The sequence below is a fragment of the Myxocyprinus asiaticus genome, chromosome 8 (genome assembly GCF_019703515.2).
Source record: "Myxocyprinus asiaticus isolate MX2 ecotype Aquarium Trade chromosome 8, UBuf_Myxa_2, whole genome shotgun sequence".
NCBI lineage: Eukaryota > Metazoa > Chordata > Actinopteri > Cypriniformes > Catostomidae > Myxocyprinus > Myxocyprinus asiaticus.
This window is the reverse complement of record NC_059351.1, coordinates 36957982-36973187: the sequence shown is the minus strand read 5'-3', so window position 1 is coordinate 36973187 and position 15206 is coordinate 36957982. Positions and strand designations below refer to the sequence as shown.

The 15206-nt window shown below is 39.5% G+C and overlaps 1 protein-coding gene across 1 annotated transcript; it reads left to right on the top strand.

Annotated features, from left to right (window-relative positions):
• Nucleotides 1-5040: 5040 nt before the first annotated feature.
• LOC127444763 (uncharacterized) lies at nt 5041-10260 on the top strand. The gene is made up of 2 exons (XM_051704318.1): nt 5041-5571; nt 10135-10260. Exons 1-2 carry the CDS (start codon nt 5041-5043, stop codon nt 10258-10260), a joined length of 657 nt encoding a protein of 218 aa, XP_051560278.1.
• Nucleotides 10261-15206: the final 4946 nt, after the last annotated feature.

Genomic DNA, 15206 nt, shown 5'->3' with positions numbered 1-15206 from the left:
TACTTAACATTCTCTTAAAAGTCTTGAAAGTTTGCAAACACATCAGAGTCGTCGGCCATTAGGGTTTGGCAAAGTTGCAAGGGGGGATGGGGGGTTGTTGGGTGCATGCAGGGGGGCTTTGTAGTGCCACCTAGAAGATGGGCATCTTCGGGGGGCTCTGTAGTGCTACCATCACCAAACTTTGTACACAAATACATCTCATCAAGCCAGACAACTTTCACACTGACAGTCATAAGCTCTGCCCAACAGGAAGTTGGCCATTTTGGATTGTTTGAAAAATGCATGCTCTGGAATTTGAAATACTCCTCCTAGGGATTTCATGTTACAGGTACCAAATGTGGTCAACATAATGCCAAGACATTGACGATGCTAAATTGCAAACAGATTTTTTATATATAGAATGGTGTTGCCATGGTGACATGATAAATAATGTAAAAAATAAATAAAATGAAGTGTCTCATATCTTCTGCGTGCATAGTGTGATTTCCATCAAAATTTAGCCAAATGTTTATCCTTGCAGACTGATCACATTAGGTGGCTATTGTGTGTCACAGTCGTAGTGCCACCCACTGGCGGAACAAAGTGTTTCACTTTTAACAGACTTTGAAATATCCCTCTTATGTTTACCTGAATTGCATCAACATTTTTAGAATAATGTCAAAACTAATGTCAGATTTTAAATTCTGAAGGGATTCATGATACTTTAAATACTGTTGCCATGACAATGCATTAAACGTTATTATCCATTTGTATGTATAGTCACATGTTTTGAGGTACTTGGCATGCTTGAATTTTCATATTATTTTTCACACACATCAGAGTTGTCGGCCATTAGGCCTGGGCAAAAATTAACACATGGGCATGGCTGGGGAGCTCTGTAGTGCCACCTTTTGACAAAAGTGGTGGGGTCAGTTTCTTCTATGGTCACCAAACTTGCTACATATATTGTACTCATCAAGCCGGACAACTTTCAAAATTATAGTCATTAGCTCCACCCCACAGGAAGTCTGCTATTTTGGATTGAATGTGTATTTTTTGAAAATTGCAGGCCCTGCATTTTGAATACTCCTCCTAGGGGATTCATGTGACTGGCACCAAACTTAGGCAATATTATGCCAAGACATTGAAAATGCTAAATTGTGTACGGATTTGTAATATTTTGAACGGTGTTGCCATGGCGAGGCAATAAATTAAGGGCAAAAATGTGAAACAGTTCCTTATAACTCCTGTGTGCATTGTATGATTTTGATGAAAATTCATCTGTATGTCTTGTAATGGGGGCTGATCACATTTATGAGGCTATTATGGGTCACGGGCATAGCGCCACCAACTGGCAGCAGGAAGTAAGGCAATTTTAACAGACTTTGAAATAGTGAACGTAAATAGTGTTTACGTGAATTGCTTCAAAATTATTTAGAATAATGTCAAGACACTGCTGATGCAAAATTGTAAAGGTATATTTTGACATCTTAAATACTATTTCCATGGCAATTTATTGTGCAAGTGAAAGCAGTTTTTAAAGTGAAATAAAAAGCTATAGAAGTTAAATTTTTTTTGTAATGAAAATGTACTGCACAAACTTTTTATTTTTTATATAAATAAAATATAATAAAAATATTAAATGAAATGTAAAAATACTAGAAAGTCAAAGACATGTGTCTAACCCAGTTCTGAGTGGAAATCAATTTTAATCAAACACAGTACCAGAAATGTCCAATAGAGGGCAGCCAAGCTCCATTGCATAATATTTCCCAAACTACCACTTCTCAGACCATTCCAGGATTTTTCATGTTGTGTCTAGAAGGGATCCCTCTTTCGTACGTTATGTACATGAAGTATGTGTAACTACGTTCTTCGGTTAACTATATTTCTCATTTCATGTGTTAAACATCTCCAGTTCTTAAGTTGGAGTTTCTATTTCATCTGATCTGTGTATGTTTTGATTGCCAATCTGGTGCTGGAATGTGTTATTTTGAATTTTATTATAAATGTTCATTGTGGAAGTTTTTTTCTGCAGCTCACGCTCTTTTCTGGGAAATAGAAAAGCAAAATATTTACCCCATTGTGATGGCCTTCTCAGCTGTATTGTTTGTGTGTATGTAGAGCATGTGTTTTGTCTTTATCTCTCTCTCTCTCTTAATCACTCTTAGGTGTGGGGTAACCAAGTGAGCTGATTGTTAATGGGGAGCACCAGCACGCAGTGTGTTTTCTTCCTATATAAACATTAGGTGGTTGGATTGTGCGATGGGAGACGGGTGTTCGTGAGCTGTGTCATCTTGGTCACTGATGCTCTCACGCAGATTCCCGCTGCTGGAGCGGAGAGTTTATGGTTGTTGCTGTCTGAATTTTGGAGTTAGCTGTTTTTTCAAATATAGAATGGTCAATGAATGTGTCTGTGTTTCCACCATTCTCATTTCCCCGCATCTTTTATTGCATTTTATTATTAAAGTGTAACACCCATCCACTGATGTACAGATACAATCTTGGTTTATTACAATAAAATAGAAACCAGAACCAACTGTAAAGTTGTTGGTTACCAGTTGGAAATATTTGCTTTTAATGATTATTCTATGGGCAGACATGCAGTTGTCTAACCTAATTTATGTCCTTATTTTTCCAACATCATTTAAAGGCTATTTATACAGTTGTGCGTATGAATACTATGACTATGAATGCAGACTAAAAGTTAATGTACTTCATTTATTTTGATAGAGAACAGAGAAAAAATGCAACAATAAAAGAAATTGAGACCTATTGCCTTATAATTGCAATGAAATTACAAGGCTAAATGACTTCTGTGCTCCTATTAACTCTACTTAGACCAATTTAACACCTAATGCATTAAATTACATTTGTTAATTTAATTTAAAGCAATTTTAAGGATATATAAAAATGGTAAATGACTTCATTACAATATAATCTTCAGATCTACATATTTTTTTCAATAAATAATTATATTAAATTATAGCAAAAATGTAAAATCAGTTAGTAATAAAATAAAAAATTAACAATAACAATTATTTTGTTCACCCAGCTACCGCTTCCTCCATAGGAAAGGCAGAGGTCTGCTACATATATTATATACATATGTATATAATACATGTAGCAGACCTCTGCCTTTCCTATGGAGGAAGCGGTAGCCGGGTGAACAATCCACGTAAAACTTTAGTGCCACACTTTTCAGTGTACATCAATACATAAACATGCTTTTCAGCACAATAAACAAACATTCAACAACACTCAACAGCCTTGATTTTCAGCAGTCACTGTGACACAGTCACACACACAGCTCCATGCGTCTCACTCTCCCCATCTGCCGCTGTCTTCTCTCCTTAAATACTCCCACTGCTCCTCCCTGGAATGCAAGACCGGTGTGGCACACAGGTGGAACTCATTTAACACTTATCTCTCTCCAGCCTCACTCTGCCCAGATGCCCATAGGCAAACTCAGGCCAGGGAGTCACCGGGTCTGCGACTTACTCTCTCCCCCCCCCCACACATTTTTTGAGAGGGATTGTTGGTGCAGAATGGCTTCTGGGAATAAGAACAAGATGAGGGGAAAGAGAGGAGGAGGAAGGAGAGGGAGAAAGAAAGAGGAGAGAGAGGAGACAGAGATGGGCATGCCGGCCCCCAAACATGCTGCCAAACAGTCCTCAGCCAGCTGCACTGTCTCCATCAGCCGTCCCTTTCAGTTGCCAGCTGATGTACTGCCTTTCATATGAAGGAGGAAGCGAACTGGGAGAACAATCCACGTAAGACTTTAATGCCATACTTTTCAGTGTAAATCAATATATAAACGTGCTTTTCAGCACAATAAAAAAAATAAAAAAATTCATCAACACTCAACAGACTTGCTTTTCAGCATTCACTGTGACACAGTCACACACACAGCACCGTGCGTCTCTCTCTCTTCCCGTCTGCCACTTTTTTCTCTCCTTAAATACTCCCGCCACTCCTCCCTGGATCATGAGACCAGTGTGGTGCACAGTTGGAACTCATTTACCATTTATGCTCATTTTCCAGCCTCGCTATGCCATGACGCCGCTCGGCCATGCCCTGCTTGCCACAATATAGATAGATATACAAATATATAGATAGATAGATAGATAGATAGATAGATAGATAGATAGATGTACAAGAATATATTATGTATAAATGTATTTTAACAAATAGCATCAAACTTAATTACATACATTAAAACATCCTGTATAATCGAGGCATTAAATTAATGGTGAAAAAAGGGAAACAAGAAGTGTGTCATATCTTCTGTGTGCAATGTGTGATTTAGATCAAAACTGAGATGTATGTTGGGGGCTAATCAAATGGATTTGATTATTTTGGGTCACGGACCACCTGGCAGCAGGAAGTATGGCTGTTACAACAGACTTTAAAATAGTCTCTTATAGCCTCTTATATTTACCCAAATTGCTTCAAAATTGTTTAGAATAATGTCAAATGCAAAATGCATGTGTCCACCTTGCATTGTTTTCTGAAAGCCACTGGGTAGAAATGGACCATCATCGCTGCTTGAAGCTATATTTCTATTTGTTTCCTTGTCTAAATATCCCGAAATTACCAGAGTCTGCCAGATCCAACTTGCGTCCTGCTTGATGTCCGACTCCCACTGCTATGTGTTGCTGAGTGATGACAACTAACTGCAGCCTCCTTCCTCCAGGCCTTCCACAGCCTCACCCTCCAGGCCTTCCACAGCCTTGCCCTCCAGGCCTTCCATGGCCTCACCCTCCAGGCCTGCCATGGCCAATGAGCCAATGCCCATGCCTGCCACGGCCAACGAGCTAGTTCTTGAAGCCTTATCCATCCCAGAGCCAGCATTGCAAGCCTCGTCCGAGCCAGCGTTGCAAGCCTTGCCTGACCCAGAGCCAGCTTTCATGCCCGATCCAGCCCTAGAGGAATTTTCAGGGTGGGAGGGCACTATGGCTCCAGTGGTCTCTGAGTTCCCTTCAGCGAAAACCACTTTCTCCCCAGACTTTCTTCGAGCCTCCCATGGCTCTGCCCTTCGAGTCTCCCACAGCTGTGCTCATGGCCATCTGGAAGCATAAGAGGAGAAGAAGAGCTCCTACTCCCCGATCACTGCCAGTGTTCATGGCCATGGAGTCCATTCCCCTATCATTGCCTGTGTCCATGACCACAGAGGTTGTTCCCCTATCACTGCCTGTGTCCATGACTACGGAGATCGTTCCCCTATCACTGCCCATGCTCACGACCACGGATGTCATTTCCCAGGCACTGCCAGCACTCCCGACCACGGTGGCCGTTTTCCAGTCGCTGTCAGTGCTCCTGACCACGGTGACTCCATCCTCAGAGTCTTCCATGGCTCCGCCTCCAGCGGTCACGTCCGCTCTCCCAGTGACTCCGCCTCCAGTGGTCATGTCCGCTCTCCCAGAGACTCCGCCTCCAGAGGTCATGTCCGCTCTCCTAGAGACGACTCCTCCAGTGGTCACGTCCGCTCTCTCAGAGACTCCTCTTCCAGTGGCTCCGCCCTCTCCACCTCTGGATCCTCCTCCTGGAATTAAATTCCCTGCTCCTCCTGTGGCTCTGCCAATACCAACTGTGGCTCCACCCCCTAACCCTGTCCCTACCTTGTGGCCACCTCCCAGGCCTCCTGACCCAGTCCTGGCCCTGTGGCTGCCTCCCAGGCCTCCTGACCCTGTCCCTGCCTTGTGGTCACCCCCCTGGCCTCCTGATCATCCGCAGGCTCCTCCCTGGCCTCTTAATCATCCTCCAGATCCTTCCTGGTCTGCTTGGGGGAGGGGGGGGGTTCTGTCACGAACTGCACTTTGTTTTCCCCTTATTCGTGGACTTAATTTCCCAGGATGCACCTTTGTTGATTACCCTCACCTGCCCTCCATCTTCCACAGCTGTTCCCTGTTCCCTCATTATTTATCTGTGTGTATATATAACCTCTTGTTCCCTTAGTCTTGGTTGGTTCTTGTTTGTTTGTTCACTTGTAAGAATGTTAGTGATTAAATCTTATTTACATACTTAGCAAGCAAACTGCTGTTGCGTTTTTGATTTCCTTTCTGCCCAGTGCTTTAATTTTCATCATTGTTCTCTTCATCTTCTGAGTAACATAATAAATATATTCTGCATCTCTCTCTCCTCTTGTCCTTCAAATCAGCGTGACACCTACAAGTGCTTCCCTAAATCTTAGAATGAGTTGCAGCCTGTTTTGTAATGCTGATGGGATGGTGAAAATCAATGCCTCTCAACTACAGCCTTTAGCAAGGCTAAAATAATAGCATTTTAAGTTAGAGCAACATGTAAAACAGTGATCAACGTCACTGAATGAAAATGTGTGGATGCTATAGCCTATTTCCCTCCTTTTGTCTCCTCAAATCTTCTGCTGTCACACATTTAAGCTGAGCAGCTGAGAGAAGTTGGGCTGTGAATTTCAAAACAGGAAAAAGATACCAAATTAGACAACATCCTGCAAATTTTTTACAACTCTACTCAACACATCTGTCATTCCAGGAAGCAATCCCAGCATTCCCTGTTGGTTTCACATAAAAAGAGGGCATAGAGTAAAAAGATTGAAAGAATGATGGAAGGTTTCGAAATTGTTTGAGAATGATTTGTACTTCTCTGGAATCAAAACACACTGATGTACAGATAGATTTCATGTATAGCCTAACTGTTGAGCATTTTAATGGTGAGAAAAAATGCTTGTTTGTTGATATTGCTCTCTGGCATACTTGCACAAAAGAGCAGATACAGACACTGAGCTATTGCATCACACACAGATCCCAGAGGAAAAAGTATTAATCGAAAGTTAATGCAGTAAATATATTGAAAGAATGATGGAAGGTTTAGAAATCGTTTGAGAATGGTTTGTACTTCTCTGGAATCAAAACACACTGATGTACAGATAGATTTCATGTATAGCCTAACTGTTGAGCATTTTAATGGTGAGAAAAAATGCTTGTTTGTTGATGTTGCTCTCTGGCATACTTGCACAAAAGAGCAGATACAGGCACTGAGCTATTGCATCACACACAGATCCCAGAGGAAAGAGGATTAATTGAAAGTTAAAACAGCATGCAGTGTTTGGCACTGTGAGAGTGGATTGGACAGATAAACAGGAAATAACTGATAGAGAAGGGAGATTTAAGGGAACTTAAATCTAGAGGAGAATCTAAAGAACCATTTAAATTATCCAAGAAAAAAACATCCTTTTCCTGTAAAGCCATCCCCATAAACTTGCACTGTTTTGTTTCCTGTAATAGCCCAAATATGATCTTTCTCTCTCATTTTAGTTTCCACTTTGATCCACTGATTCATAAGAGCAGTTCTGCTATGATATTTATGTCCCTGTCATAGCTAATTGAAGAATGCTGGGCTTACCTTTTACGACAGCTGTTTAATCATTGTGGCTTAAATAAAAAGGTAGCTCAATCAGGAAACTATACAGGTGAGTATGAGAACATGTTTTGTATTGCACCCCTGAGAGGGTGTTATTATTCCTTAAACAGAATTAAAATATATATTTTTTCCATTCTGATTCTGATAGCTTTCTTTAAACAGCTGTCAGTTTGTTGCCTGTACATTTTTGTATTACCCTTACAGCTGAAGTTGCTCTTACTGCCCCTTGCTGACTGAGACTCACAAAAACATGAAGGTGGTACTTCATGTTTGAATTGCTCCATTGGTAGAAAAATTCCTTATGGAAATTACTTACAGTCAGGGGGCATGAATATTGCGTTATTTATTTTTTTTTACTTGTTAAATCAACAGCCTTAAATATAGGCTATTCTATTTCAAAAGCACCATCTGCCTTGGGAGAATACCATAAGCCCTTCATTTTCCGTTTAGTAGAAATAACCTGATTGCCATTAAGAAAAAAACATTTAGAGTCAGGCTGATGTGTTATGCTGTATATAAATATGTAATTCCTTATATGAACCATACTGCTCCAGCCACAGAGTTGCCTTTGATTCCTCTGTAACATACCCTCTTTTTGTGTGTTCCCTCAAGTTTAAGTGCTATGTCAGTCAAAAGAGAGATTGAGTCAAAATAGAGTGCATTATCTTGTAGCATGTTTTTTTTTTTCTTTTTTTTTTCAGAGGAAATATACAATGAAAGATACTTGCATTATTATCCTCATTTGAATGGAGAAGGCCAGGAAACGAGTCACAGTTTCAGTAATTCAGAATAGGGCTGAAACGATAAGTCGACGTTATCGACAACATCGACAATAAAAAATGTTCGACAAAAATTTTCATGTGGAATAGTCGTTTGATCGTAACGTAACATAAGATCATATGAAACTCTAATGATTGCACATGAGCAGCACTGCAGCTCGCGCCTGACTGAGGAGAGGAAGAAAACACATCTCACAGTCCAGACGCACTCTAAACTTTCCAAACAGCTTCAGGTGATATAGATCGCAAAGTATGAGGGAATTATAATGAAAAAATACAAAATAGGTAAATACAGAAGCACACTTGTTGTGGAATAAGCAGAGCCGGAGCTGATGCTCAGCTTAAGCAAAACTTGCATGTCGAGCGTCTTTAAAGGAAACACCCTGGCGTTACATCTTTAATGCAGTTCTATTTAATGCGTTATAGTTTTATTAAAGTTAAAATAATAAGGAAACTGGCATTTCTCTGTGCAGTCAGCGCCTCTTCTATGAGTTGAGCGAAGTGTCCCGATCTAAGGGGGAGAGATTGAAACTGCACCCGGCTGAGGTACACTCTGTTGCGGGGACGCTCATCCCTCGAGTGCGCGTGCTTAATGCAGCTAGATTATAACGCGATGGCAACTTATTGAATCATAATATATGTCACTGTGCATTTCTTATCGTGAAGAAAATTGGCAAAACGCAGCTTTATTAATAAGAGAGAGTTTGTTTTTTTGTGAGTTAAAGATGGATTGAAGTGAACAAAAAGGTGAGAGAGGGTAGTCTTCGCCCCATTAAACACTGCAAAAAAAAAAAAAAAAACATTTTGTTTTTGTTTTGGCTTGTTTTACAATATAAATATCTAAAACTCCTTTAAAACAATGTACATTTACTTTAGCAGCTATACTGCAGAGAATTTTTTTATTTTTTATCTGAGCATGTTGAATATAATATTAAAAATAAAGATATTTTAAAATATCTAAAAATCTTTTAAAAAAAGATGCATTCACCTGAGAAGCAGCATATAAGTTGTTTAGACTTGCTTTTAGAGAATAGATCTTGAATATAAGTGTACTTTTGTCTTTACTGCACTCGCAGAAGTATAACCAAGTGAAAAAATACACTTATATACAACATACACTTATATTTAAGATACAATCTCTTAAAGCAAGTCTAAATATCTTATATGTTACTTTTCAAGTAAATGTATCTTGTTTGAAGGATTTTTAGACCATTTATAATGGAAAGAAAAGACAAATACACTTGATAACAATAGGATTTTTTTGAAGCATAATTTTTACTGAATTAAACATAATAAAAAGTATTTTTCCCTTTAATTCAGTGAATATCATTTAGAGGTATTTTTAAAAGATGATTTTGTCCTCTTTATTGTTAGCAAGCACGATTAATACAACCTTTTAAGTCGGGGCACAAGCTGAATAGTCGGTTTAGAGCTAATGATTAATCGTTGCAATAATCGCCCAAATAGTCGAATAATCGTTCTAATAATCGTTAGATTAGTCGATTATCAAAATAATCCTTAGTTGTAGCCCTAATTCAGAACACAGAAGAGGTTCCCCGTGATGAACCGTGATGAGGTATCTGGTATGGTATGCACAAACTATTCTGAAGGTTCTTGTCATGTGACTCAGTCAAACAGCTTTTATGGATTATACAGAGTCTGTGAGCAAGTATGATTTCTAAGTGGATATGCATCTTAATCGATGCAAGTTTTAACGACACTGTAGAATGGCAAGAAACAAGCAAGAGCTCCTCTGTTTGGAAGATTAGAATATGGTGAATATTAATTTCCTCCATTCATAATGTGACAATTGTTTTCGGGTTTTTTTCGATCGAATAAATTATTAATAATGCATTACAAATGCAATTCACACAAAACAATTATCGCAGCACTTTACAATATTATTCTATTTGTTAAGATTCAAAAATGCATTAAGAATCTATTTTTAAAGCATTTATCAATCTTGGTTAATCAGATGCACATGAAGATGTCTAAACCTGCTGGGCATTACTGCCTGCCACATCTCTGCCAGTGCCTTCAGTTGTCCAGCTATGAGGTCATCAGCCGGGAGCCACCTATCACAGATGTTTCACCCCATTAATCCCAAAACATCTCATGGACACTGGATCCTTTCAATTCCACTCGTTCTTGCTTTCCCATCAAGACATTCCTCCTTTCCCGTTGAGACATACCACACAACCATGGTTCAGTACCACCCCCCCAGACTTACCCTTAGCCTCTTGTTTGTTTAAAAAGAAAAGAAAAAAAAAAACAGCAAGCTATCAATCTCTGCCTACCACCTGTCTAGTGCCTATCCTCAAACCAATCCTTAAACAGATTAAAAGGATAGCTCTCCCAAAAATAAAGTGGAGACTGAGCAGGGAGGAGAATTTATAGTGAAAAAGGACTTAAATATTGATCTGTTTCTCACCCACACCTATCATATCGCTTCAGAAGACATTGATTTAACCACTGGAGTCTTATGGATTACTTTTATGCTGACCTATGTAATTTTTGGATCTTCAAAATTTTAGCACCCATTCACTTGCATTGTATGGACCAAATGTGCTGAGAAATTCTTCTAAAAATCTTCATCTGTGTTAAGCAGATGCAAGAAAGTCATACACATCTGGGATGGCATAAGGGTGAGTAAATGACGGGAGAATTTTCATTTTTAGGTGAACTATTTCTTTAAGTAGTAGAGCAACATGATTGGTGAGCCACAAGAATGCGCAAGCCGCCTCTCGATGCCTAGCTTGGCATAGTTTCGCTCCCCTCTCAATCCCTCTCCAGAAATCCCCTGATAAGGACTGAGTGGGTCAGCGGAAATAATTCCTCCCACCCCTTTTACTCTTCCACATACTACCTCATCACATATCACAGTTGTTCCCTATTCCTTCTTTCTTACTTCTGCACATCCCATTTTTCATCTTTCATTCTTAACCATAGCCAGAATCTCCCTTTTTCTGCTTCCTCTGCCATTTCCTTCAGAGACTTCTTCAACGCTGATCTAAAGATACCAATGTCTTTCAACAGGTGCTGAATTGATGTTTCCATCCATTTCCCCTGCACTAGGCAGCCAGATCAGCCCATTTTAGCTTCATACTCTCATAGGCTGCATCCAGTCCATCTTCCCATGGTACAGTAATTTCAATCATTATGACTTTCCTAGCTGATTCCAACCATAACTCTCTGTCCGACCTCAGAGAGGTAATGGTGATCTCAGAAGGAAATTTTAGCTGCTGGCCAAGGTCGACCACCATTGACCAATTACTTCCATGTGCCAGGATTGACCTTGCCTCCTGTATCGTGCCTTGTGTGGCAACTCCCTTTTTAACTCAATGTACTTCCTCTGAGAAGCATAATGGCCTTTGTTTGACTTTACACACATCTAGGATCTCTGCCAACTTTCACAGAACCTGATCATGCCACCACCTGTAGCATCCTTTTGCCAAGACAGTCTTGCACCCAGCCAACATGTGCTGCAGATTTGCTCTTTGGGGTTCACAGAGGGAACAACTCTCCTCTTTACCATACCACAGAGACAAATTTCCAGGGCTTGGAAGAGTAGGTAGATCTTTTTACAAAACTTAGCCTGGCCTGAGGTATCTTCCACAGGTCAGCCCATCCTAAATCTCTGTTAGATGTACCTTCCCATACTGTCCAGCACCCGTGCTGCTGCTGGCTGACTGCTCGAATCATATACCCTTCCTCTTCCATCATAGATACTTCTGTCATTACCATCACTTTGTTAATGTTTATTAAACAATAAAATTATCATTACACAAATGTTCACATATAACACCTATTACATTTATTCACTAAACTGGAAAACACGCTATAAATCATTAAATAAGATATGATTAATTCTAAATTTACATACCCAGTCCTTGCATGTGCACCAAAATGTGGTCAAACTTCACACATGCAATCCATATGTATCCTTCAAAAATGATCCATAACAACACTCAATTTTAACTCTTCTAAACACATATTTAATGCAATTTTTGTGTAAAATGTGATATTTACCCAAAGAATTATCAACTGATGAACAAAACCGGGAGCTCTCTTGCCCAACATATGTTCTCACGTTTCTAGTACGAGAGAGTGCTGGAAAGCGGGTGTTGCAAAACTCTTAAAGGGGCCATGTCCAATTCATGACGAGTAAAACTGCATGAAATTTCTCCACTTGGCTACATTAAGTCTGGTAAAATTGCATGGTTGAAATGACTGAAATGTTGATTATTCATAAACTAGAGAATAAATGTGTTGATTCAGCTTGGTTTAGGACTTTTTTTTATTTACTTTGAACAAAAACCTTAACAGCAGACATTACAAGAACTAAATGGTGGAGGAAAAGTCACAAAAGTGACATTTACTTAATGCCGGACTATGGTTTATTTCCATTCCTTTCTAGTAGACAGAATAGCCTGTAGAGGTTGTGACTCAGCCTCTATCAGTTGCTGTCAATAGCTTTGTGTTGAAGCTGTGCTTTAGTCTTAAGGTCTCTGTTGAAAGCCAATTGCAGAATATACATACATTTTTCCTAACAGCTAAACTCAGCGTGAGAGTTTTCTGAATCCAGGTTTATTTCTGGCCAAGCTGCTTCTCTTCTTCACACTAAACCCACTAATAATCTGTCAGGCTACATGTTTCCATAATTTACTTCCACAAAAAGTGGTTGCTTCATGACAATATGCAAATGTGCACTGTCTGGTCAACACTTTATGTATGTAGGTTTTAATAGCCTAAACTTATTTTCATGAATATACATGGACTTTCACCTCCATGTCATAGAGCAGTATTTGAAGTTTAGAAGAGGTTGAATTCACAAGGCAATAATTTTGGAATCAAGTATTTGTCTTTTTTTAAAATGGAACCAATACAGGTATCTTGAGAGTGACTATTTGCTATGTGTAAAATAACACCTGCCACATAGCATGAATTTTTGTGCTCCAATATTCTGGTGGAAAAACGGAAATTGACAAAATACTGAACCCCTGTCGCTGCAGTGGTGTGGGGTGTAACGACTTTGTGGATGTGCTTATTTTCGGGCAAGGGTCAGGGCTAGGGGTTGGTGAAGGGTACCTGTGGCACTCTAAATTAACACAATAAACACACTGCAGTGTTGCTCTAATACAGCATGTTGTTATTTTATTAAGGTTGTAAATTCCACTATTTGCAGAAGCCAGAAAATTGTTTGGCTACTTAATCGCTGTTGCAATATGATCACATGGGAAATCCACATTTTGCTGGAGGCTGGAGGACTGCCTCCGATCCACCCGGGGAGGCGTGGCTGTCGTCCACCAGAGGGTGGAGGAGTGGCTGAAGACCAGGCTATGGCATATCGGAGAACCGGCAAGTGAATTTTTTTTCTCTCGCTCTCCTGCTGCCGCTCTGTGTTGGCCTTTTCCCTCTCTTTTTTAAATGTTTTTATTAATTTGGCACGATTGCCATTATGGCGTGTAGGTGCCACATTTTTTTTTTGTTTCCATTCCCTTGTCCCCTCCCCTGATCCAGATAGATGGGGATGACCTGCCGGAAGATGGGGTGGAAGGCACACCCCCCCAGGGAAAGGGGGAGATGTACGTCATGCCGGGGGCTCCCCGGCCTGAGAGAACAGGGGAGGAATGTGGCAGGGCGGAGGGTGGGGCCGGGTCGTGATTCTACACACCCGGCTCCTAATCAGGCTGATTAGACCGAGAGGGATAAAGGCCGACTGGAGACGGCAGTGCGACAGAAAGAGAGAGAGAGAGAGTTACGGACAGCTGTCCGACACCTGTGTGTGTTTGTCTTTTTGGTTCAGTTTATACTGAAACTATTATTTATATTATCAAGCCGGTTCTCGCCTCCTCCTTTCCATTGATGTGTAACAAAGACCTATTTTATGTCAAAAGTCTAACTGCAGCATTTTGCACTGATTGTATCCATGCTAAAGTGGGTTGATTTAAAGTTGAAAACAGGGCATTACAATAATCAAGGTGAGATGAATTAAAAGCATGTATAAGCTTCTCTGTTTCCCTAAACTCAAAACCTGTCTCACCTTGGAAATGTTCCTTAACTGATAAAAACAAGACTTAACTAACTTTCTTACTTGATATTCAAATTTAAAATTTGTACCAAAATAGACAACATTTTTCACTAACTGCTCAATATTTGGGACCACCCGACTAAGTGCTGACTCAATCCCTCATTTTCTGCCTAGGCTGGATAAGTGTCGGATCCACTATGTGTCAAATGCCAATTTTTCCAGAAAAAGACTGACTGGAAACTAATACGGAATGCAATAATTGTAGTTTCAACCAAATTAACTAAAAAGATGCAATGATATGTAAATTCAAAGTCGATGTGTTAAGTAAAACTATATATATATAAAAAAAAAGATAATTAAACACGAAAAGTGTGATGTATATAGTACACAACAGCGTGTGATGTCATCTAGACGGACTCACGAAGGCAAATAGAGTACATGCCATGTTGCGCACAGGGGAGGAGAGAGATAAATCTAAGGCAAATATTAAATTAATTATTTAAAATCATCTAATAATGTGTTATATGGTGTTATAAACTTTTGATTAACCATATCGGATCGCATTTAGAGTGGTGATTACCGATTTTGAAGCAGATGATATCAGATTGGGAAATCCTCTCAAATCTGATGTGAATATTCAGTGATTGTGAAACCCCTGGATTTGGTGAATTTTCTTTGTATAATTGTGTATTATATAAAGATATTGTGCTCTTTAAAAAGGTTTTATACAAATATTTAATGTTTAAAAAGTTGTGCAACCTTGAACAATGTATTCCGACTATGTCATGTAAATGCTAAATTGCATATGGTCTAGTTATGACATATTCAGCAAAAAGTTGAAAAGATATTACAAATATGGTTCAAGGATAATTTCTAAAGAGACATATGTTGTTTTAAAGTTATATTAGTTGGTTATTGATACTGATACTTATTGCCGTTTGAATAAACAGGTCAGGTTTTTTGTTTCCCTATGGTTTGTGAGATGATCGGATCGACATTCTTTGAGAGTGAGATGG